The sequence below is a fragment of the Erithacus rubecula genome (assembly GCF_903797595.1).
Source record: "Erithacus rubecula genome assembly, chromosome: 17".
NCBI classification, from domain to species: Eukaryota; Metazoa; Chordata; class Aves; order Passeriformes; family Muscicapidae; genus Erithacus; species Erithacus rubecula.
In genome coordinates, this window is record NC_136669.1 from 4,878,163 (window position 1) to 4,903,088 (window position 24,926).

Sequence of the window (24,926 nt, forward strand, 5' to 3'; positions counted from 1 at the left end):
ACCAGGGCCTGCTCACCCTCACAGGGAACAATTTCTTCCCAATATTCAATTTAACTCTACCTCTCTTCATCATAAGCCCATTCCCCCTTGTCCTGTCACCACCCTGTCAAAAGTTCCTCTCCGGTCTCCTTGTAGGCATTGAGACATCTTAAAGGTCAAGGAATCACAGATTTGAAACAAATCAATTAAAGAAAACCTTTCATGCAAGTGAGAATCCTCTGTGAGGATTAATCCCACTGAGATGTTGCTGTCATTTCTTCCCCAAAGTGTTTTTCTCCCTAGCAAGAAGAGCCATTTCAAAACACATATGGATATTGAAGATTGCAGGAGACCAGCACAAAGCTCTTAACTCCGGATCCATTCAGCACAGAAGCTTTCTCCAACAGTTTCCCTTCCATTGTAGCTCCCTTTGACTGCGGTTTGAGCCTCAGGAGCGGCTCCCTGCACCCACCAGGTGCTGCTGCAGTTCAGGAGATTCCCGCTGGATGTCACGATTGCCCTGCCAGAGCCCAGCCACGCCGCTGGGATGGAGCAAACACCCCGAGCCCGAGCCCATCCCTGCTTTTCGCAGCAGCTGAGCACTCAGGACTCCCGCTGCAATCCACAGATGTTGAACTGCCTGCAAATCAGCCCCCATGGAGCTGTGGAGTGCCCAGATTGGCTTTTTCTGATTTGCTGGGTTTCTCCTGCTCCACTGGCTTTGTCTGTGCCCTACTTGAGGACCTCTTCAGACTTCTGAGGTGCTCAGGGGTTTTGGCAGAGTTCAGTAACTGTGAAGTCCCACTCCAGTGACAGACCCGCTTCATCTGGGAGAGGGAAATTGTGGTGTACAATAAACTAATCAAATAAATCAGTTGCTAGACATCCTTAGTTCTCCATGCATTCATCCATGAAAGCAGCTTTCAGCAGCTCCCATCTAATTGTCAGAAGGAAGAGGTCCAGCCCTCCCTCCCTGCATCCCCCTCAGCACTGTGGTTCCCCATGGGACCCCTGGGATGCTGCTCTGGAGCAGCACAAAGCAGAATTCTGTTTGTTCCTGCAGCAGCCGGGCTGGTGCTGTGCCCAGGGCCGGGCAGGGCTCACAGCCACACGTCACAACCCCTTTGATGGCCCTGCAGAGGCTTTGCCATGAGTGTAAGCAGGAGGTGAAAGTGACCCTGATGAGACAGGTTTGTTCTCAGCCTCAGAGAATTCCCTTTCCCCTTATTATTTGTCTGGCTCCATGCTTCGGGATTCCTAGTTCATCTCCCTTCTTTGGGCTTAGACTGAAATTTAAACAACTTATATTGATACAACATAAAATAAAGCAATTACTTCATCCTTCTATTTCTTTACTTTCTCTGTTTCCCTTTTTAAACTTTTTTTTTCTATTTCTATTTCTATTCTGTTTTTCTCTTTCTCATCTCTGTTTCTTCCTATAACACTTGTTCTCTTTCTGTTGATTGCAGCTGCTTTTATTCCTTCTTCTTTAGTCTCCCATAAAGGGAAAACACTAAAAGATGGAAGAGAACAGAGAACTGAAGGATGGAAAGAAAGGGCCAATTAGGAAAACATTATTTCCATTTCCCTCCTAGGCTACGAAGCAACTGAATTATGAGCAGAAAGATGGGAGGTTCTCGGGGGAAAGGCTGGGGAATGGAGTTCTGGTCCTGAGAACATCTGCAGAGGAAAGCTGGGAAGGTGTCTGGCAGCTGGAGAAGGCAGTGGGCTGCTTGTGCATGAAGATCTGCCTGCAGCTGGAGTGACAGCAGGAGCCCCAGGGGGAAGGAGCTGCTGCCACTCGAGCTGAGGGTGCAGCTGATGGACCCTGTACTAAAATCTGTTTGCCCACAGCTGGGACATGGCTGCTGTTTCCCTGAGTGCCACCAGACACCAGCACTGCCATGAGGAGCATTTTGCTCAGTGAAACTGAGAAGGAAATAAACCACAAGGAGCATTTGCCCCTGCTGCAGCAGTAGCACCTTGCAGCAATGCCAGAGCTACTGCAAATGCAATCAAAGCTCACAAAACTGAAGATATTGACAGGACAGCAAGGAAAGGTGTGCAGTGCTGGAATCACCCAAAGTGATAAATCACCCACCCCGTGCTGGGTGAGCAAACTGAGTCAGGATATTGAACTGTGGCTCCCACAGGGCAGGTGCACTCCTGGCTTAGCCTGGGTGATTTGAAGATGTCTGGGCCCTTGAATTGCTCATTGTGCATTCAGGCAGCAAAGCTTGTAGTTCTGGAGAGCATTTATGATCTAAACTCCTTTTGCTGCTTCTCTGTTGAGACTGTGACTCTCTTTGCCTGAGGAGGTGCTGGAGTTTATGTGCACTTCAAGCCTTACCTAAGCTGGTAGTTTTGTCGTGTTAAAAGTGCCATGTTCTGCTTATTGCATTCTCCAGGTTTTATATGGCTTTTTCAATGGCCTTCTCTCTGCACACTCCCCATGGCAGAATGAAAAAGTGCAGAGAGGCAAAGGGAATAACATTCTCCTGCACAGGAATGAACAAGAGCAGTTCAAACAGATCAACCATTTTCTAGCAACATCATTAAGTATATGGGAACCTTCTGGTACTAAAGTATTAGTTTTTTGCTGTAGGTATTGAACCCTTGGCTGGTTGTTATCTGCAAGGCTTTATGATCCCTATTCTACTCTCTTTCTGAGAAATACCAATTTTTTTAAGTGCTTGCAGTCAGTCTTAACACTTGTGAAGCCAAAGAAATCTGAAGTAGTTTGGCATCTCAAGAAAAAATCCACTTATTAGTGAATTTGTATCTTGGTATTTGCCTTGTCCGTTTTAATGCCACTGGAAGGTGTGAGAGAATGGGGTTTGTTCAGCCATGAGAAAAGGTTGAGGGGAGACCTTATCACCATCTTCCAGTATTTAAAGAGTGGCTACAAAGAAGATGGAGACTCCCTCTTTACCAGGAATCACATGGAAAGGACAGGAAAAATTAATTATAATTAATTAACTAATTAATTAATTATATTTTCTTTCCCCTCTGTGAATACAGAGGCTGCAGAACTTTTGGTTCATGCTGTTTGTGAGTTCTCTTGCAGTGGATTCTCTTGCAGTGGCCCAGCCCAGCTGCCACCAAACAGCCAAAACACCAAATTATGTCAAAGCAATTACTCCAGCTTCCCTTATTTAATTGGCAGCCACTATTTTTTTCTTTTCCATGTGGTATTTTCATCTTCTGTCCCACAGAAGACACATTACTCATACACATAAAATATGTGAGTCGTGACACTTCATGGAGTTAATTTTCACTATTTTCAGACTGCTTGACAGCAGCCTGTTCTCCTTCATTAAACACCAGCCAGTGAGTGGATTAGTTTACTTTCAAAACACAAAACCTCATGTTAATCCACAAACAATTAATTATTGAGAGAAGACAAGCATATTTTGAACCCAGCCTGTGACTTTCCTACTTATTTCATGCAATGAGGCATGATCTGTGTAATTCCAGGAATGTCCTGCCAAGCATCCTGCAGTTCTTAGTGAAGCTTGGATATTAGGAAAAAATCCTTTCCTGTGAGGCCCTGGCACAGGATGCCCAGAGAAGTTGTGGTTGCCCCATCCCTGGAATAATCCAAGGTTGGATGGGGCTTGAAGCAATCTGGGACAGTGGAAGATGTCCCTTCCCATGGCAGGGGGTTGGAACCCGATGGTCTTTAAGGTCCCTTCTAACCCAAGCTACTGTGATTACCCCCCAGGATGATGAACCTTTGTTCTGAGAGTGAAGAAAGATCAGAAGTTGAGTTTCTGCTTCAAGATGTTTCCTCAGAGGGCACAGAACCTGGGGCTGTGGCACCTGAGTGGGGCTTTCCCAAATTTTGAGTTCTAAATCTGGAGTCACATTGCTGCAGCCACAGGGACAGAATAGGCTCATGCTGGCCCAAGTGCTTTTGGGGTACAGAATAACTTGGCATTGCAGAAACAACTGAAAAGCAGACCTAAGTCCTGAAAGCATTTGGATCTCTGATTTTGAGTACAAAAGACTCCAGCAATAAGTAGCTTTCTCAGTTCAAGTGCATTTTGTTGAGTCATCTATGTCATAAAAAGTCATCAAAAAATAAGATGAGTGACATTAAGAGGGGAAAAAAAAGGCACAAATCTATAAATTGTACAAACAAAGCCAAAGCCCTGGGAGCAAAACCTCACACATTTGCTGCCAAGCTATGTCCATTTTTTCTGCATTGTTTTTAAAATGACTTTTCATCTGGTGATGCAGAACCAAATATCTCCACGGGTAGCATGTATCTCCCCAAACTCGTCAGAAATTAGCAAGCCTTAATAAAATTTATGCATGGCTTGCTATTGCAGTTTCACATCTAAAGGGAAAACAGATGTTCTCTTTAGTTATTCTCTTCATGTCCGAAGGAAAGCTGTTGGTTACAGTTTGTTTTTTAAAAGGCTGGTGCTGAAAAGGTTACAAATGATGCAATTTTTGCAATCCTACTCCAAGGCTCTCTGTGAACCTGAATTGCTGAGGTGACACTTGCAGATGCCTGTCACCCATTTACCAGCCTCATATTTCTTAACACCTCCACTTCAGGATGAATAAATGGAACAGAGTTCCCAGTATTTGCCTGAGATCACTGGCAGGGTGGAGAGCCAGGCTCCCAGCCCTTGGCTGAATCCACAGAGAGGTTCCTCAGCCTGGGCTGCTTTCAGAGGTGAGGCAGAAGGGATGGATGGTGCATCTGAAAGGTGTCATTAGACATGTCACTGGATGGGCCTCTCAAATCTTCAGCAGGAGGAAGGGAAGCCTTGATTCTTCCCCTCCCTCTGGCTCCCTTCACTGAGCACAGGTGGGCTCTGCCTGCAGCATTCCCCACTCACGTTGCAGATGGGCAATCTTTGCTCTTTCCAGTTTTACACAAATATTTCCAAGATGTGCAAAAAATGTTGGCACTTACAGTGAGTGTTTGCCATCTGAAAGAGTTTGCCCCTGCAAACATGGATGCATGCATGCACATATATCTGAAATTCATATTTTACTTTGCAGATGAGTGTCAAACACAGAGCCTTTCAAAATGCTAATATTTCTTTGTTTCTACAATGTATTTATTTATTGCTCCCTGAATGAAGGATCCCAAGCCTTCTTTATTCCTCTGCAGCTACCAAGTGGACATTGGTAGAAAAAGCTGCTCCCTATCCACAAAAAAATAAAAGTCCCAAAAGAACAGCAAATGCAGTAAATTGTAGACATTGGTTTAATACCCTTTCTAAGCATTTATTCAAACAATCCTTTTTAGCCTGTGAATAGCCATGGTCTTACAATTAATACAGAAGATAAACACTCACACCACACCCTAAATGAGACGAGCAGCTAATTTAGGAATTACTGCTCTCCCAAAAATGGAGAAGGAATAGGCTCTGTCACTTAAAGAAACGATAGCAAATGATGCAAAACCCAGGTGGCAGGAATGCAGAGAAGAGCTGGCAGGAGCTAACCAGATGAGTGATCAGCATTTTATTCAGACAGTGTTTCAGCGTCCACCCAGAGGAGATTAAGTATCCTGTCCTCTCAGTGCAGAGAAGGAGAAATAAATCAGGTTTTACCACAAGTAGGGTGGCAGGGAGTTAATTAGGAATGGAAAAAATATATTTCAGTTTGAAAAGGAATAAAAAAATGGACAAATGAAGGAACTAAAATACACTGAAAACATGTTGGAACCCACCTGGGAGGCTGACTGAGAATCCTGCAGCCACAGGGGACTGACACAACAGGTGATGCCGACAGCTCTCTGAAAGCTGCAGTCCAGCAGCCAAATGCTGCTGCTCTCAGTTGTTATATGAAAGCAGACATTTCCCATAGCCTGTCTCATGTCAGAGTCTTTCCAACCACAAAGTGTATAAAAAAGGCAAGGTTGCATAAAGAAATAAAAGAATCTTCGTTTTCTTCTTAACGTAGTTTTTAAAAACCACAACCCCTCGTTAAAGTCAACAGGAATTTGCTCCACATCTCTTTTAATTTGCCTCCCAGGATTTGTGAGAAACTAGAAGATGACAGATTCTGCTATTAGAACAAGCAAAAACTACACCAGAAAATTTGCAGAAGCCACAAGCAGCAGAACAGTGCTGAAACCACCTTATTGCCCTGTGTTCAGTGATTTCCATTAATGATTTAACAGCAAAGGTCAATTAAATGAGTGGTAGATACTGGCTGTGGCAAGCCCTGTGTTGTTGGAGCACATGGACATGGATATGCTAAAGCAGGAGAAGCTTCCAAAGACAATGCAACATTTCCCCCTGGCCTGACCTGAGGTTAGATGTGCCTGGGGCATTTCCTCTGCTCCTAACGAGGAGCAGCTCCAAACTCTGGCTGCCAGTCCCCTTCTGTCAGCTGAAGGACAGTGGTTCCAGGAGGGATAAAGGCTTCTGTATCCCTCTGGGATTAAACCCTGGGTTCCAGAGGTCTGAGGCCATGCTGCCCTGCAGGAGGCAAAGTCCTGGCTGCCAGCTGAGGAGTGACAGTGACCTCTGTGGAAAATGGCACAGGGCCTGCTCCCTGCCATTGCAGAGCCCTTCTTGCCAGGAGTGCCGTGGGCTGCAGGTCACTGCTCAAGAGGAAAGGCTTGGATGTGAATGAATGCATGAATATGGCTTCTGGCTGAAATATTTAATCAATGTGGAAGTGACTTTGTGCCACCAGTGAATATCAGCATTCCTCATTTTGGGTAAAAGCTGGGAGTCACATTCCAACAATATATTCAGAAAGCATCAATATATTCAGATTGCATCTGCTGATGCAGGAGCACAGGCTGTGGTCAATCACCATCCTGGTAATTTAGGAGAGTGCAGAAGAAGGAGTGCTGGCTTCTGAGTGTCTCCATGTTTGTTATTTATACACCATGTCATCTGGAGCTGGTTGTTTGCTTGTAGCTTTGGGCTGACAGTTCCCTGATTCCAGAGGCAATTCAGCCCCTGACATAAAGCAGAGGAACAATGCAGAGTTCCTGTAAAACAACAGTGCTCCCCCCACTGCTGTCAGAATGCAGGGATTAGATGCAGAATAATGCAGTCCCTGATCAAACCTGCAGCTGTAATTCAACCTCTGGACAGTGCTGATGCCATAAATTTGGGAAGAAAGTGCAGCTCAAGCGATTTGTGAACAAGAGCTGATGAGTCCAACTGAATTACAGTTGTGGGAGCAGCCGGGATCCCCCTGCACCGAATCATTACTAATGAGAGCCAGAGAGTGATTACTTACAACTTTAATGAAATTGAATTTTAATTTATACCCTTGGCTAGAAGAAGAAAGAAACATACACTGAATATTTGGGGGTGACAAGGCAAAAGTACAAACAGAAACCCAAAATATACAGATGTATAATGCATTCTTCTGGAAGAGAGAAGATAAAATTTTATCTTCAAAAGTAAATTCATATTTAAGGAAATGGTTGTGATAAAGTGAGGACTGGATAAAGCTATTCTATATCACAGTTCTGATGATGAAAGAGCTAAGAAAGAAAATGCTCAGATGTGTTTTCTCTAAACCATTTATGATGCTCAGAAGAAGGGGAACTGTTTAGCTGATTCTCAAGCTATCACTGCCCATTCTGTTGGCATGAAATCAGGAGAATGGTAACCATAAGCACCACTGACATATTCCAATCAATCCCATGGAACCCTTTCTGAGCAAGTCTTCCAATCTCAGCACTGAGTGGTTATTCACTACTGGAAAGGAAAACATAATTAACATTAAATAGTGGTTTCAATAAAATTCTGTTTCTCGCCACTTCCCATCACTCTGGAGGTATCACTCTGCTATTTTAATACCTTTTTTAATATTGCACCTTTTCTGCTGATGCTACAGTAAGACCTAGGGAGGTTAAGAAAAGTGGTTTATGAAGTTTGCTTCAGATATGGAAATGTGAGGAGAGAGAGGAAAAACAGAGAACTTGAGTGAGGAACACAAAATAAATGAATAAGGGAGCATTTGTGGCTTATAACACAGACCACACAAGTTTTGCAACTGAAGATATGAATCTGCAATTGGGGGATGATTGGGAGGGTGTGGGATGTGTAGGGGAAGGTCTGAGATATGGGGCTTGCAAGCAGGGTCACACCAATCAGGCAGAGTACAGAGAGGTGCTGAAAAATGCTCAGACTTTTGACTTTACATTCATTTTACAGAAGGTAAATCAATATCTCTTCACCCCAGTGCACTTGTGTCATATGGCTTTCTGTTACAAGGTGACCAGGGCTCGGACATGTCTCTTCTGAACTGAAAACAGCTTAATCCAAAGGGATTTTTTTCTGCAAAATGTCTAAAGAACTGTATCACCTCATGCCATGGGGTGATGGGATCCAACCCAGTATTTCATGTGCAACTTGGCAATCAGCAATAGGAACTATTACTACTGCAATAGTAAAACAGGAAAATTGAGTGGGAATTCAGTTCTATTTGACCATATTAAACTACTTTGTTGAAAAGGGTAATATAAAAAGGAGATTTTCAGACAAGAGGAGATTTTCAAAGACACAGGGGGTTCTACTGGGGGCAATGTTATAAGAAGAGGTGTCTAATAGTGAAAGGTCTTCAAAAATCCTTCAAAACATTATTTTCCATTGGAGTTTATGGTGGTGCACACTCACCCAGCCTCACATGCCCTCATTGATTTAGGGAGTCAGAGCTGTTTCCTGCCACCACTGGAGGGAGACCTTATTCCTTCAAAGAGCTGTAAAACTTCTGCTGCCAGACAGCATTTGAGTAAGGAAGAGTGCAAAATAATCTGGAGAAATACAGCTGCTGAATTTGATCCAGGCTGGCCACGGTAAATCACAGGTTCTGATAACAATAATAATGCAGCACGAATGAAACAGTGCCAGATTAAGAGAGATGCTTAATGTTTCCACTCTGATCAATACTGCTCAAGAGAGTCTGCTCCAGGTGTCTGAACTCAGTCCTGGTTAAATCCACCACCAGTGTCTGTACATTCCCCTCCTTCCTTCCTTGTCCCCTCCTCTCACTCCCAGGCTGTGCTTGCAGGAGCCATTGGTGATGGTAAATTCTCAGGCTGAAATTTCCTAACCCGTTATCTCACTGTGACCTTAAGTGTGACCAAAAATGTTCCTGTCAATGGCATTGTTTTCATTTTCACTTAACCCCTACTGGCCCAGTGGCCTCTTTCACAATCATTCAATTACCCCCACTGCTGCTGAAAAAAAAAAAACAAACAAAAAAAAATAGGGAGAAAAAAATTATTTGGTGCAATTCAAGGTCATTGACAGCAGGAGGACAGGGAGCCATCAGGCAAGGTCCAAGTCACTCAGACAATATTAGTCCAGTGATAAGTGCATGGATGTACTTCAGAGAGGGGCCAGGACACACAGCTCAGCTCTAAAACCCAAAGCTTCTGCTGGTGGAACAAAAGAAGGAGTTCTGCTAGAAATAAAAAGGAAAAAAAAAAAAGGAAAAAAGGAGCAATTCTCCCCAATGTCATGTGGCATGTGATGATGTTGCACATGTCTGCATAGACTCATTCTGCTGGGGATGACACAGGCATGTGTTTGCACATGCACACACCCACCCACTCTGCCTACATTGCAAAACAGCATCTCAGCAAGATTAAACTCGTGATAAGAAAGAAATTCCTGTCCGAAGGACTCTCACATTTCCAGTAACACTGAAGAGCCCATGGAAGCTTTCAGCTCAGCTGACTGTCTGTGGTTTGTGTTTTGAACTTTATTAATGACACTTGCTACCACCTGAGAGCTGCCTCCTCACTCCTCAACTAGGCTTATTCTAAAATTAGTGTAGAAAACAAAGCCTTGGTTAAACATATATTCTCATCACCTCCCCACACAACTGCACTTGACACCTACAGCTGCAGCCAACCATGAGTTTCCTGTTGTACTCCCTGAATGGGGCAATTTCGGAGTAAATATAGTTCAAACACTTATAAATCTCTAGAGTGAAATCCCTGCTGTGTTGAAAATAGGAGCTTTGCCACAGATTTTGATAGTTTTTCAGTCAGTTTTAAAGTTGCTTTAGGTTCTCAGTGAGCCCTGTTAGTGGCAAGGGGAGGATTAATGTGATTTTACAGTGTGTGCCACCCTGGGTTCTCCTGCTGACCCACACGTCAGCTTCTGTAAGCACCATGGAGCTGCTGACAGGGATCATCTGCTCTGCCCTCATGGGTGCATGTGCTGGCTGGACACTGCAAGATCCAGCTTGCCAACAGGGACCTAAGACATTAGAGAAGAGAGGAAGGAGCAGGGAAAAAACCCCTCATCACCAACAGATCCATTAATTTCACTGAAGGACAAAACCTCCCCCTGGTACAACCTGCTCCTCCCAGCCTAAGCACAGGTGCCTGTTCTGCAGGTCTGCCCCTTCCAGCTGCTTCAGCTCCAGCAGAGGTTCTGGCCAGTGCTGAGCATTTGTAAGGTGTCATCTTGGAGATAATTTGTGCTCAATATCCATGATTCTCACGATTTTCCCTAGGACTCCACCTGCAGGACTTCTCACACTGGTGGAGTCTCATTATCACAGAATCTCCATATGCTGTTTTGTGGCAGAGAAGGTCATGGCTTAGTTGCTGGAAGAACCCTCTGTTCTGACTATCACCACAGAAATAGAAGGAGCTAAAGAGAAGAGAAATTCAAATCCCTACCCCTTCTGCACAGTGCAGTTCAATCTTCCTGAGGCATACAAAGTAAATAGTAGTAATAAAATGTGATAGGAAAATCAATTGGAACAAATGAAGCACTGTCTGTGCTGTATTCCAGCTCCTCCGTCCCATTGTTACCACTTTGATTAATAAACAGCAATCTGATAATGAGCAAATCACCTCAGCACCAGGATATGGGGAAGCAAATGCTGCAGACAGGCTACAATGACAAAGCTGAATATTCCCAGGGTGTTTGGAAGGTGCTGGGATGGCCCAGGAGGCTGGGTCAGCCACCACCAGCACAGGGCAGGCTCCAAGGGCAGAGCTCTATGGGACAGGAGCTGTTGTGAGCCACTGAATTTGATGTTATATTTATAAATGTGCACTTAGAACCAGGCATCAATTTTTCACATTCATTTAATAGAAGTTTACCCCACTGGCTTCCTCTAGGGTGCAAAAATGAAGGCAACAGCCCAAAACTGGCTCTTAAAACAGTATCTTAACAATACAGTAATGTTAGTATAAAGAACTCCAACTAGGTCAGAGTTGATATCCAGCTTAGTTTCTTTCTGATGTGTATTTAGATGGAACTGAAAGTTAATGGAATTGTGTTCATTTCTGCCAGGAGTAAATCAGTTTAATTATGAGTTATTCTTTATTTCTTACTGTGTTTATTTCTTTCCTGCTCTTTCCAAATGTTTCCATGACTGTGGTTGGAGATTGCCTCGTGCAGCCCTTCCTGAGCAGTGTCCTGATGTGCCCTGGTGCCTCCCTAAGCACTCTGTTAGGACTTCTTTGACTGCTGCTGTTTGAGCAGGGGGTTGAACTTTAGCAAGTGTCAGTGCCTTTTTCTGTCTCCTTGCTGTTTTGCTAATGCCTTGGTAGATGCTATCACTGCAGGCTGTGCCAGAGATCCTTGTTAGTTTCCCACCTCTGTGAGCAAAAATTATCAGATTCACTGACATTTCAGACACAGAGACGAGGAGCAGTGTACATAATTGATGTGAGACCACTGGTTGCAGGGAATTTAAATCAGAAGTAGGGAGCTGTTGTCCAAAGAACTGGATATACCCAACACTCATCACCAAGAAATGGTTCCAAGAGCCAACTGCTGACCACGAGGAGGATTTTCTACCAATATGTGAAAAAGAAATTAATAGGACAAGGGATAAGGAGAAATCTTTGTTCTAAAGTGGAATTTTTTCAGATGCTAAGGTGTTAAAATGGCTATTTTGGCAGTGCCCTGAAAAGTCAGGAGGGCTGCTATATTCAAGGGAGAGACAGAAGGAGTGGTAGCTGATACTGCTCAGATTGCTTTGCAGCAATTAATTCACATAAACTCTGAAAACAGCAAGGGAAGCAAACTGCATCCCATGTCTCTTCCACATTTCATCCCAGCTCCACTACTTTGATTTACTTCTCATTTTCCCTGGTGGGAGCAGCCTGGTTCTGGCCCCTGTTCTTCCTCCCTGGGCTGGTGTCCCTGCATTCTGCACAGGCTCCTGATAAGGCTGCAGTGCATCTCTCCTGTGTTTCCCTCCAGAACCTCTCACCTGCAGGCTGCTCCTGCCCTGCTGATGGGACTGGAGGCTGCAGGTCCTTTCCTGCCTTGTCTTTGCCCAGGCATGATGGGGATCCTTTGAAAAAGCCACCTCTCCATCTTTGTCTTTCTGCATCTGCACTTTGGAAGAAAATCAATATTGTTGTTTGTTGCTAAATTGTCAGACAGCTTTTGATGCTAATATCTGATGAAGCAGACACACAGTTGTAGATAGTTACTCTCAAACAGGTTCTCTATCATCTACCATCTGCTTTTAAAAGGTCTTTTTTCCCCTTTTTTTCCAGTGACTAATGGTGCATTTAACCCCGGAGAGCCTCTGATCTGAACATCAGACAGTTTCTGCAGCAGAGGAACAGAAAAAAGGAGGTGGGGGAGGGAGGGAGGGTGGATGAGTTTCCTGTTGTTCTAACTTGGCTTTCTGGTAAGGTTCTCAAATCAAACTAGAAATCTCACCACTTAAGGCAAGCCCCACTCAAACCCTTGATCCAGCTGCCAGATGGCATCACCCCCCCAGCAGAGCCTTGAGAGAGAGCAGGGCAGCCCTGGGGGAGCCAGGCTGTGCCACTCAGTGTGGACAGGTGCCCTCAGCCCTCTGCACCTCCTGCATCCCTGCAGAGACAGTGACAGCACCTTCTTCTTAAGGAAGCATCAGTTCTACAGGTGAAATCTGCAGGGGTGCCAAGCATTCTGTGTGCTTCTGCAGCCTCAAAATTTACAAGGAATCAGTTGAAAGTCCATAAGAACAGCACAAATTCCTCGGTGCTAGGGTCTGAGATTGTCCCTGAGGATTAGACAGAGTTTTACAGAGCTATCAAGTGTGATTTCTGGGAGCATGGCAGAATTCTGCAGTGCTTGAAATATATATGGATGAAATCTCATGCCACAGTTTTTCAGCACTGCCTTGGTTGGATTAAGTTTTCTTCCCAGGAATGAGTTGGGCAGAATGCTGCAGTTGCCCAACTGCTACAGGTACTGTGGGGGCAGGACTGGCACAGCAGGGTCACTGTCACCCCTGCTGTGCCACGAATGTCCCAGGCAATGACTGTGCTGCCACCCAAGCTGCCAGTGCTCAAAAGCCCCTATTCACTGTGCCTGAACCAAAATTCACACTGGATTTGGTCTCCAAACCAAAAGACACATGGCCTTGACCCACGGGAGAGCCTCATTTTTCTTCCACAGATGAGTCTGGAAAAGCAGAAGGTTTTCCTGGAATGACTGTTCCAATTGACACCCTGAATCCTGAACCTTGTAGTGCTCTGGTGGGCTGCACACTCCAAATGAGCTCTTGTGGTACACAGGGTGCAGAGCAAGCAACTCTGGAAACTAAGCAAGCAGGAGAAAGGGGGGAAACAAAGTGACTTACAAGCAGTGAATCACAATCTCCTGTTTGAGATGGTGTTTCTCTTTGTGAGGTACTGTTCAATTCTCAGAGCTGAACAAGAGCAAAGGAGATGGAAACTGCACCAAAGGGGAACACATTGTCACGGTCTAAGCTGATTAAGGCTGAATGACTTGGAATACACAATACAAATAACTGCAAAACCCTAGAATGTTGCTCTCCCAGAAGCCCTAAACTCCTGTGTCTTGCTTTCCCAGTCTCCAGGGAGCAGTTTAACAAGTGCTGCTCAGACAGCCCAGCCCAGGCAGGGCTGGAGAAGCTGCAGGCAGCTCCAGGGCTCAGCAGTGCCCTACTGCAGCCTCGAGCTGAGCTCTTCAACCCTGGGCCATGAAAATAACTTGGCACAAAGAATACAGAAACCTCTAACAGGTTTACAGGCATTTTTCCAGCTTTGGCATCTATCTCCACTTCAAGTTTGTAGGCACAAGTCTGCTTTGTGTGTGTTCCTACCCCCCTGCAAATTGTGCTGCCAGAGCTGTCTGTGCTGCAGCCGGACCGATTGACAGCTTTGCCTCCAGCCAGAATTCTGGTTCAAAGGAATATCCAATTCTGTGTAATAAAGTTTGCATGAAATTTTTACCTGCAACAATTCCCCAAAGTGCTGAACTGCATGATACTGACTTATACAATACATCATTTCAGCAGCAGAGTTAAACAAAATGCAAAGCCAGACTCAGTTTGATTTTTCTCTTGTGATCACAGATATTATATCACATGTAAGACCTGTAAGCCATTATTTCCATTATTTTGTAGTATATAAACATCAAATATGTTAAACATATGTTAAACAACAAGTGTTTTAATAAAATCAAATATTTAAATGTAGACTTTAAAAAATATTACACCTATAAAAATTAAAAATTAATCCCAAAAATGTTTTCAGATAAAAGATTGAAAGTACGTGAAATATTGAAAATGAGTGCCTCAGTATTATTGAAATACTTTAAATTTTTAAAAAATGAAATGTTAGAATGGAAGAATTTCCATAGACATTTGATTTAGATGAAAACATATTTTCTAACAGAACAATATTCCATTGAAAAAATTTCCAATTGCATTTTCTAGTGGGCAATTTTTCAATGACATTTTCAAAAGAACAATCTGCATGTGAAAAATTTTCCAACAAGCTCTTGTGAGCTCTTAAAGTCAAGAAGAAGTAGTTTTCAAATAATCCATTTTGAAAGGCAGTTATTATTCTATGTTTTACACCTCTTACAGTAAAAGCAGCAGACCAAACAGAGGGCAATTTCTGGGCTTTCTGTTACCTCCTTTCTAACTTAAAATAGAAATTGATAAGAAATGTTCCCAGACTTCAATTAAAAACCATGAGTGACTTTTAAATGGGTTGTGCTGTGAATGTTGCTTACCTTAGGTAGGGATCCACACATGGCAGCTGGGCCTGAGCTTTGCATCCAAGCACATCTTTCAGTTCCAGCTCCAGGTCTGCAGCTTAAATTTCCCTCTCTAGACTGATTTAGGGAATATATCTGAATTTTGGTGGTACTTGCAAGTCTAGTTATTGACCCCAAATCTCCTACCAAGTGCTGTCTAAAATACAGAAACAACCAAAGAATAAATCAACATTAAACTTGTCTCATTTTAACCCTTTGATAAGATCAGGTGAGAATCTGATTCCATTGTGGCAATATTTACAGGGAATATTTACAACACTTCCAATTCAGATGCACCTGAATATAAGAAGAAAGGTCTGTTCCAGGTATCCATTCCTCTCTTGTTTCATAGAAATAATTAGATCTCTTGTTCCCTGCTTCAATCTCTACTTCCACTTTCCCCATAAGGTAGTTTAGCTGTCCTAAATTACAGATCAAAGTGCTAAATGCTAAAGGCCAGGCTAATTCTCTCATTTCTTGCTGTAGTCAATGAAAACTCCAGACAGTTCAGAGGGTAATTCATCTCACCCTTAGACAGCCATCTCCAGTAAGTCAGAGACAGAACTCTTTGGAGGTGTACCTGTGCTCACTGCACTCCAGGCTTTGGCCAAAAGTGAAGTGGGACAAATCACATCTGCAGCTTTGTCCACGCAAAAAGACACAAAGCTATGGGGAGAAGAGATCACTGCAGAAACAACCACGGCATTCTGAGACAGTGCATCCCCTCTGCCCCAGCTGCCATCTGTTGCAGCCATTCCAGCAGATGGTGGAGATCCCTGTGGCACAGCCAGTGGCACACGCGTGTCCTCGGCGCGCTGGCCGGTGAGCAGTCAGCTGCTGGCTCCTGGAGGCATCTGATGCTGACCTGGCTGAACTTTTTGCTGAAGCAGCTGAGAAATGTTCCTGCAGTCCCTCCCATTGCTCAGCTGTGGACTCAAAAGCTTTCACAGGAGGAGTAGGAACAAACCACAGGCAGCTGTTACACAAGGTTGCATTATCAGGGCATTAGGAATGAATGCAAAATGGTCCTGGAAGGCTTAGTTTTTCCAAATGATGCTTTCTTATTTCTGCTTGAGCTACAGAGGATCTCTGAAGAATCATCCAATTTGTTCTATATATACCCCAACTGGTTGTTATTCTTTGCCCTGGAGGGAGTTGCAAATTGTGTGTGCAGCCTGTCCTTTTTGTAAAGAGATTGCACATGGAAGTATCCCCCTGCTTGCACAGTCCAAGCAGATGGCACTGGGCAGGTAAAGAGCTACTCTCTGAGAAGTGCTAGCTCTGAACATTCTTTCAAACATTAATAACTTGAGAAACACAGCAGCAGCAATTAGATGTAAAGTGACATAAATTACTTCTCGAAGATTGCATTAGTTAAAAAATAATGTGCATAAAAGAGAAGAGCATAAAGGAAAAAAGAGCATAAAGGAAAAGCACAATCCCACAAGCCAACATGAGCTGACCCAGTCTACCTGAGAGACACCCAGAGCAGAAGTTTGTTGCAAAGACAAGGGAGCAGCTAATCTAGTGAAGGCAACCAGGCCAGATGTTTTGTTTAGATTCTGATTGGCTTTTTATTGCCTGCTGCTGTACATCAGCCCACAGCACCAAGATGGGGGACTGCAGATGAATGCAGAAGGAAAGGAAATTTGTTATTAAATGCATCTTAAAAGGGAGGGATATGGCAAGGAATGAAGGATCTAAGGACAATGGGATGGACCACTCTTCATCTGTAGGTCAATTTTTATTGCATTTCAGATCAGCAATTGCACGAGTCATTATTATCAGGTCAGTTTTATTGGATCAATTTGGCAATCTCCGTACAGCGCCTAATGTCGAAAGGAAAGATTTCAAAGACTGAAGAGATTTAGCAGTCTAAGTCACACTCATGAGCAGTGGAACTTAAACTCTCTGAGGATTTAAGTGCTTTTGAAAATGGGACATGGTCTCCTCAGCCCTACACACACTTCTGGAAGCATTATCCCACTTGGCCACAGCACAGCGTGGTGCCCGCCAGTTTCCTCGCTGTCACTCACGGCACACAGGTCAAGGACTGAGTGGTTCACAGCAATTACTGGCTTATGAAATTCTCTTTTTTTTTCTTCTCAGAATAGTCCTTCCTGTCGAGAGCAGGCATGTTGGCAGACAATGATGTTGTAGAGAAATATTTCAGAAGAAACAGAGAAACCTGTTGTCCAAAGAAGGCACTGTGGTATTTTCCATGAGTAAAAAAGTGTTAAAAACTGAGAGATGTACAAATGAATACGATGCAGAGGCAGGGATAAACTAAATGAAACCTTGGCAGATCTGGAAAGATCTGATGTGCCACTGGGACAGTGAAGTCTGTTTTCCTGGATTACAAAGGAGACCTGCAAAACTGTTAAATAAAACTGGGGTTTCAAAAGAAAGAGAAAGTGTTCATTTTAGTTAAGGCCAGGAGGAATAGCTATTTTCTTCACTTTTGATTAAAATGGCTGTGGACAAAGAGGCCTACAGAGCTGCTTTGACCATCAGCAGTTGTGTTTCTGCTGCTCCCAACCAGCCTCCAGCTTCCTCAGCTGGGAATGTTCAGAATCTCACCTGGGGGGGGGGGGTGTGAGGTACAGCTCAATTCCCCATCCTGAAGCCCAATCGCCATGCCTTATCCCTTTCAGATTCCACTTACTTGGTCTCATCAGAAGTTTTCAATGAGACAAAAGATATCCATATTTGGAACATAATAAATTACCCCAAGCTCCCTCTCAAGATCTCTGTCCTCATGTGTTAAACAGATGCTGTCCTTTATGAAATACCAGTGGTGGTGGCCCCTTAGCCTGGATCCCAGCATCTGAGACTCTGACTCTTCAACACAGCTCCAGTCCTGTTCCAGACATGCATCCTGCCAGCAGCAAGTGCCCAGCCAGCAAGGGTGAAACAGGAGTGAGCTCTGAACACCTAACCAGAGAATTCTGTGAGCCCCTGCTCCACCTGGATGTGTCCTTTCCTCACCAAAGAGCTCCGTGGTACTTAGGGCTTTTCATAGCTGATCTTCATCTATCCAGATGGTTTTCCTCTGCTCTTCCCCAATCCTGTCCTTTATTGTGCGGATAAGATCCTCAATGCTGCTCCATGTCTCTGCCTCCACAGAGGCATAAAGGCAGGGCAGAGCTTCCAGCTCCTTCTCCTTCAGGCGGCACATCCGTAAAAACTCATCCTCAGTCTCTGGCTTAGGCAGCAGTTTCCTGAATCAAATGAGCAGACCAAAAATAAATGCCTTGCATCTTAAGTTAATCCTGTACTCCCAGCTGTCCCATCACGAATTTATTTTCTCCTAACTACTTACGAGCAATAAAAACAGTGAGGAATGCAACTACTCCAGGTCTACCATCCCTTTACCTCCATGCTGTCCCCAAGGAGAAATATTTGCTATGGGGAAACAATTTAAGAGGATTGAATGGAGGGAGAGTGTAAGTGTTTACAAGCTCTTCTCTTCCAGCTTGCATTACCTAAAGAAATGCTGTGGGAGTGCTGAGCATGGAGAAAACCACATTTTCTTTGGTCTCATCCTCCCACAATGCTCATTGCCACCAGTGACAGTGAAAGAGTGCCAGATTTGGGGAATTCCTGCTTTCTCTGGTTGTAAGATTTCAGGGAGGAGTCATGGGAGGAAATAGTGCACATAGAAGTACCAGATGGAGAGGGATGAGGTTCTTTATTTCTCTCAGTGAGAACATTATTGGACTCAAGAATTATTCACTGAATAAGACAGAACATCAAATATGCAAAAGGTTTGACATGTTACCTGAATCTCTTGATGTTTTTCTCTGAGACTCTTATAAAGAGAACAATAGGATATATCTTGGCTTTGATTAAATCCTTCGTGCAGCTTATTCCAGCTTCCAGGAGACAATGCTTGTTCTAAAAACAAAGTCATAACAGTGTCACAAAGGAAAATTTACTGCTGTGGAATCTCAAGATAATGATATCTATCCCTTATGGGGTCATTTGGAAAGCTCTCTATTTACCATTGTACTGATTTAAAACCTTTTAATCAAATAGACATTTAAAGTCCAGCTCCTCCTACTGGTTTAAAACTAGTCAGTCAAATAACAGTTGAGCTTAACAGCTTTCTAAAAAGGTTTGAAACAGAAATGGATTGCTATAATGATGAAAAGTAGTATAAAATACCAGTTTTGCATATAGACACAAACACACAGACTTGCTTTTTGTTTGGAAAGAACATCTACTGCAACTACTTGAGAGACAAAAACCCATCACTTTAATTCTCAATTTTTTCCATGCTGTACATCAAATCTACTCTGCTTGACATAAGATCTCTGTCTTGGGCATTGTTGTCTTTGTTTTGTACACCTGTGTCTGGGTTTCAGGCTTCTCTTTCCTTTGTCTAGGTCCTTGTATCTCTTACTCTCTTGTCTATTCATATATACTTATGATATGAAAAGTAAATGAATAAAGGATGGAGCACAGAAAATGAAAGGATATTTAACTGCATCTATGTGGGTCATCACGGGGAATGAGGCAGAATATAAAAGGATACAGCAGAAGATGGGAAAGAAAAGGAGAAGTAAGAGCACAAATAAAAATCATTTGGGGGAATAAACAAAAATCTGAGATTGAAGGAGGGCAAGAGAGAGAACTGTGCAACTGTAAATTGGTCAGTTTGTTATCCAAAACATTGCAGAGAGATTCACAGAGAGCCCAGAGAAGGGACACACAGCTCTGTGAGCACCTTGGCAGCAACAGCCTCGATGTTGGCAGGTACAATACATTCATATGTGTTCAGATTCTTTTCTCTGCTGAAGATGACAGTCTCAGTCCTTTGCTTCTTTAAGAACTCTTCCTTTGTTACAATATCTAGGAAGAGATATGGATGGGGACAGAATCAAATTTACAGCAGGAGAACACATAGAAAAGTATTCAGTAGTACTTTACATGGGATGTAAGAATGGTTCAGGGAAGGAGGATGAGCAATGAATTGTCTTAACAGCTGCCTCATTTCTTCCATTGAATTCAATTAAAGCCTAATCTGATCACATCTGAGCATCTCAGCTATATCCTGCACCAATGAGTCCTTGGGCAATTACTACAACACTGTGAAGGCATTAAATTAAAACAGTAAATACAATTCCAGCACCTAATGTTATATAGTAACAGTTCAGGGATGGCAGATGCTGGGAAGTGCTAAAAAAAGGTGGTCTCTCAGCACAGGATGCTAAAGCAAGGATTTAGTGTTCCAACATTTGTGTTTAAAGTTTCAAAAAAATTTGGCTTAGGTTGCAATGTGTGGTACCGGCCCCCTTGTGAATTGCAGCTCTACATCAAAGCTTTTGTTTTATGTTGCAAGACAGGGGATATTTATTATAATACTTAACTTCTCAGTTTCTCTGTCTGGATGACTGTAAGGCTGCATACTATGCTGTGGGTATTCAATATTAGTGTAAAAATGAAACGTCAGCTCTGTTTAATGCTGGGTTGTATACAATCCTGCCCTGCAGCCATCACGGCACTGCGTACTGCTTTAATAGTAAATACTTAGCATGGAAGAAAATCAGTCTTTCCAGCAGATCAAATGCACAATCTTCACAGCTTGGATGAGACAGAAACCTAAAGTCGCTCTAGGGAAGATATTCCTCATAATAGCAAATACTAGAAACAAATTAATCAAAATTTCACATTGCCTAGATATGCAGTATGCAAACAGTATGCAAACAGAAAGAGCACTCACAGCATTTCAGTCTCTGAGGGGCAGCCTAGCAACCACACAGCATACACATGGATAATATTTATAGACACAGAATCTCATAACCATGTGTACTGGCTGTCTCAAAAACATTCAAATATCCCAGATAGTCACAAAAAGCAGGATTTACAGCTACACATCACTCTGATGTGACTTGAAGTACCTCAAGCAACTCTCACATGTGCATTCCCCTACGTGTGCACGCATATATATGTTCATATTTCCAACACTGAGGGCTGACAGTCACAGCCCTCTCTTATCCCATTACCTGGCTTGCATATGTTGAATTCCAGGGCACCTCCAGAGTTGAGAAGTTTCTGCACCAAGGGCTTGGCCAGCATGGTGGGGGTGAACAGCACGGGGCGCCTGCGCTCGCAGTGGATGGGTCTCACCAAGCTATAAGGGATCAGACTGAGCTTCTTATCCAGCTCACTCTCGGAATCCAAATCTGAGCAAAGAACAAGACATTTATCTTCTGGGTTCCTCTCCATCAATATTTGGAGAAAAAAAAAGGAGACACACATGAAATGACATGGTTAGTCATACTGGTCCTCCTTGCCTTTTGCTGGGGTTGTTTTTACTATACTCACAGCACTATGATGTCCAACATAATACTAAATAATTCAACTGCCTCTGGCATTCAAGAGATTATTTCTTAACCTCTTCAACACAACATTTGCTTGGAGACTCTCTGCTTGTTAGCTTGACTTACTCCAAGTTAAAGTTTTGGAGCAAAAGGCAAGAAAGCACCCAGGAAGACCTGCCAGCCAAACAGGGGAATTCAGTGTCCTAAAGCTGCCTGTGAAGGCTTGATGCTCCAAGCACTTTTAGCAAAATCAGTTTTGGTCACAATTGCTGTTGAACTTTTGCAGAGTGGACCACAAATGCAAGACCTGTGATAGATTTTGCAGCCATGCTGTTCAGTAGATGTTTATGCAGGCCTTTGTGTCAGAGCCATGTGTGCAAAGGCTGTTTTAGATTTGTACCTTCCAGTTTATCAGGCAGCTGCTTCTTCCCTTCAGATGAGCTGAGTGCCAGCCCCGAGGGCCAGCCTGTGACAATGCGGACCCGCTCGTTGCTGTTCATTCGTTTGTATTTGTTCTCAGACCTACTGACAAACTAAAAAGTGAACAAAAAGAAGAGAGTTTTGAACCTCATTTATTGCATTGTTTACCCTCCCATGTATTCATCAGCCAACACTCGTTACCTACAAGATCTGAATGACTTTTGTCTATCAAACACAGGACTCCATGGATCTGTGAACTGAATTCTAAGACTCTTTAAATATCATAGATCTGTTTCAGAGCCTGTTTTAATCCCATTTGGGATTTGTTGTTTTGTTCTCTGCTCTTAAGAGGCATGTTTTCCCTCCACAGAACTCCCTGCTATCACCAGTACAAGCACTCATGTGTACATCATACCCAGAGTATATGCACAAATGTATCCCAGGCTATATCCAAACTGCCTCTTCTTTGCTCTACCAGAGAGACTTAAAAACTCCCAAATGGCATCTTTTTACAGTCATTTTACATGAGAAATAGGCTTCATGCTTTCCTTCCTCATCCACCAGCCTATTCCTCTATCCAAACATTAACTCCTCCTCCAGTATTTGCTAACCTTTCCCAACCACCTTCCTTCACAAGGCTTTGTCTTTCACCCCACAGTCTCTGTCACACTCACAGTCACTGGCCCACAATTAAAGGACTGTTTTCTGATCTTAGAGACTTGGAGATTTGATCCAGCCCATTGGATATGTCCTTGTGGTACCAAGAAAGCACATTTCAGCCTCTGATGGCATATGTGGGGGATTCCTCAAGGCACATAAGTAATGGAAACCATGCTCTTAAAAACAAACACCCCACATCACAACAGAAAACACAACCCATCCTTCTCCTTCATGCATTAAATCTCTTTTTGATAGGAATAAATTCTGATACAACCTCTAGACCTGGGCTGGGATTTCTGGGTGAATTAGGATAGCTTGAGGATATCTACTGCTCAGATCCACTATTTCAGACATTGCCCTGTGGATTTGAACTTTATTACCTGTAAAATCTGGCCCAAAAGAAAGCTTGCTCTGGATAGGCGAGGGCTGGTTTTTGGGTCGTTCTGCAGGGCAGGCTCCTCTGGCTGCAATGTATTCTACCAAAAAATAACACAGAGCTTTTCTTCCTCCCACTCTATGTTTGTATTTTTTTAAAAATCATAATATTTGAGAAACAAAAGAAGCCAAATCAGATATTTTATATTTCCAAGGGAAGGGATAGTGATTGATACCTATCCCAAATACAATGTTCTAAGCAAACAGTGGACATAGCATGGCCTGTGGTGGCAAACACTGCTTTTTCACTGGTCTTCACATTCCTGTGTTCACAGACTGTTCTCCACACCTGAGAAAGAGATAATTTCTGCACCAAGAAAGAGCATGCACAGCTTTTGCTTTCACAAGCACCTGTGCCAGTGATCTCTGTCCCTTTGATCAGTGGGGCCGTGAGCACAGAAGGAATGTCTGACACTTAACCTTGACTGAAATCAAGCACAAGCACTGTCTACCTGTCTGCAAAACTTAGAAGCATGAATATATCCCAGATGCTAAAAATAACTTATGGTAACTAATACGCCAAGAAGGCAGTTTTAATTGTGTAAAAATGGAATTTTAGGGTATAAAGAGAGACAAATTAAACTGCTTTAAGTGATGGAGAAGGAAAAATGAGAAGGGCTGTTGTGTGCAAAGGCCTGATAATCCCAATTCTCTCCACAGCATCCAGGCTGGAAGAGACAGGTCTTTCTGAAGTGGGACAACAGACTCTGTGGTTAAAAGGCTTATTCACAATAGGTGAGAAATAATTCTGATTATTAACTGCAAGGACACAGCTTCTTCCTCATGTGTACATGAAGATGCATTAAATGTTTACAGGCAGAGAAACATGAGAAGGGTAACTAAAACACAGAACAGAGTTTGGACTTTTAAAGTGTAGTCCCTCCTAGCTGGAAGGGTTAATAGTGAATCAGAGCTGGGTTCATTCAAAGGGACAATATAATTTAAAGCAAACAGAAGGTGCCCATTGCCTGACACAATCAAAACCTACAGAGAGAGTAAACAGGAATTTCTGTAAAATGATGATGAAAAATGAAAAACCAGTAGCAGGGGAGTGTGAGGTGCTTGTTGTAGATACTTACCCGCAGTGCCCGAAGGGTGTTGTAGGAGTTCTCTGTCTCATCTTTGCTTCCTCTGTTCATCAACCGCTGCAGCTTCACCAAAAGGAGCTGCTGGGCTCTGAAAGAAAGGGTGAAATCACACAGATCAAGGTATTTTTGAAACCACTCAGAAGAAAGCTGGATTGCAATGGGTCTGTGCCTACAGAAAAGATGAAACAGAAATAGCAGTGAGGACTGACTGAACCATGCAGTAAAGGCAGGAAAAGAACAATATGAAGAACTGCAGTGCAGTTAAGGATTGAAGAATATCCATGGAATATTTGCATATGATACTTTTTGAGTGACCCACTTTATTTTTTCAGGTAACATTTGTGATCTCCATTCTTAAGTTTTATAGCTCATACTACAGTTTAACATCAGACTTTATCTCAATATTTAAGACATAGACACCTCTTTCCTTAAAGCAGTAATCAAGTTCTGTGTTTCAGATCCCTGCTCTCAGGAATGGTCACTCAGTGTCTCTCACCTGCTGTAGCTGGGGATGGTCCCCATCTCCAGGTCCCTGTCAGTGAAGGGATCCACCCTGGCACACAGCCACTCACACCTGCCCTGGTACATGGTGTCGAGAATGTGCACGATCTCATCGCACTTCACTGACAGGGAGCAGCAGTCCAGCTGGCTGGAGATGTTCAGGTTGAGGCGGATGTGAAATGAGTCCCCCGAGGTGATGAGCCCCTCCTCCAGCTCCCACAGCAGCTTGCGGTACCCTGCAGCAGGGAGGGAAGGGGGAGGCAGGGTCTCACACTCTGCTCCTGCTGCATTCCCTCTGGGACAGCCACAGCAAGAACTGAGTTTCTCTCAGAGAGGTTTGTACTTCCAGAGTGCTGCTTGCAGTAGCTCCAGCAAGCTCAGAGACACTGATGGGACACTGACCCAGGGACAGCTCATGCTGCTGCTGTCAGCTCTGTGAGAATATTCTCATTGTAATGCTACCTTTAGGAAACTCCATTCTCAGTAATCCCCATATGAGCTGTGAAACAGAACTTCTCAGCAAAGACACAGGC

General features: G+C 43.5%; 1 protein-coding gene across 2 annotated transcripts in view; it reads right to left on the reverse strand.

Moving 5' to 3' along the window:
* Positions 1–16,584: 16,584 nt before the first annotated feature.
* CARD11 (caspase recruitment domain family member 11) overlaps positions 16,585–24,926 on the reverse strand; it is a 45,105-nt gene continuing 36,763 nt past the window's right edge. The window contains exons 18-25 of one of the 2 annotated variants that reach the window (XM_079320566.1): positions 24,389–24,629; positions 23,884–23,980; positions 22,750–22,845; positions 21,690–21,822; positions 20,972–21,151; positions 19,693–19,817; positions 18,745–18,860; positions 16,585–18,184 (exon numbers count right to left, since the gene is read on the reverse strand). In XM_079320566.1, coding sequence (XP_079176692.1) covers positions 17,980–18,184; positions 18,745–18,860; positions 19,693–19,817; positions 20,972–21,151; positions 21,690–21,822; positions 22,750–22,845; positions 23,884–23,980; positions 24,389–24,629 — 1,193 coding nt within the window. In that variant the 3' untranslated portion in view covers positions 16,585–17,979. Of the gene's footprint in view, positions 18,185–18,744; positions 18,861–19,692; positions 19,818–20,971; positions 21,187–21,689; positions 21,823–22,749; positions 22,846–23,883; positions 23,981–24,388; positions 24,630–24,926 lie in introns of those variants that run through there. The other variant, XM_079320567.1, reaches the window with a different exon arrangement.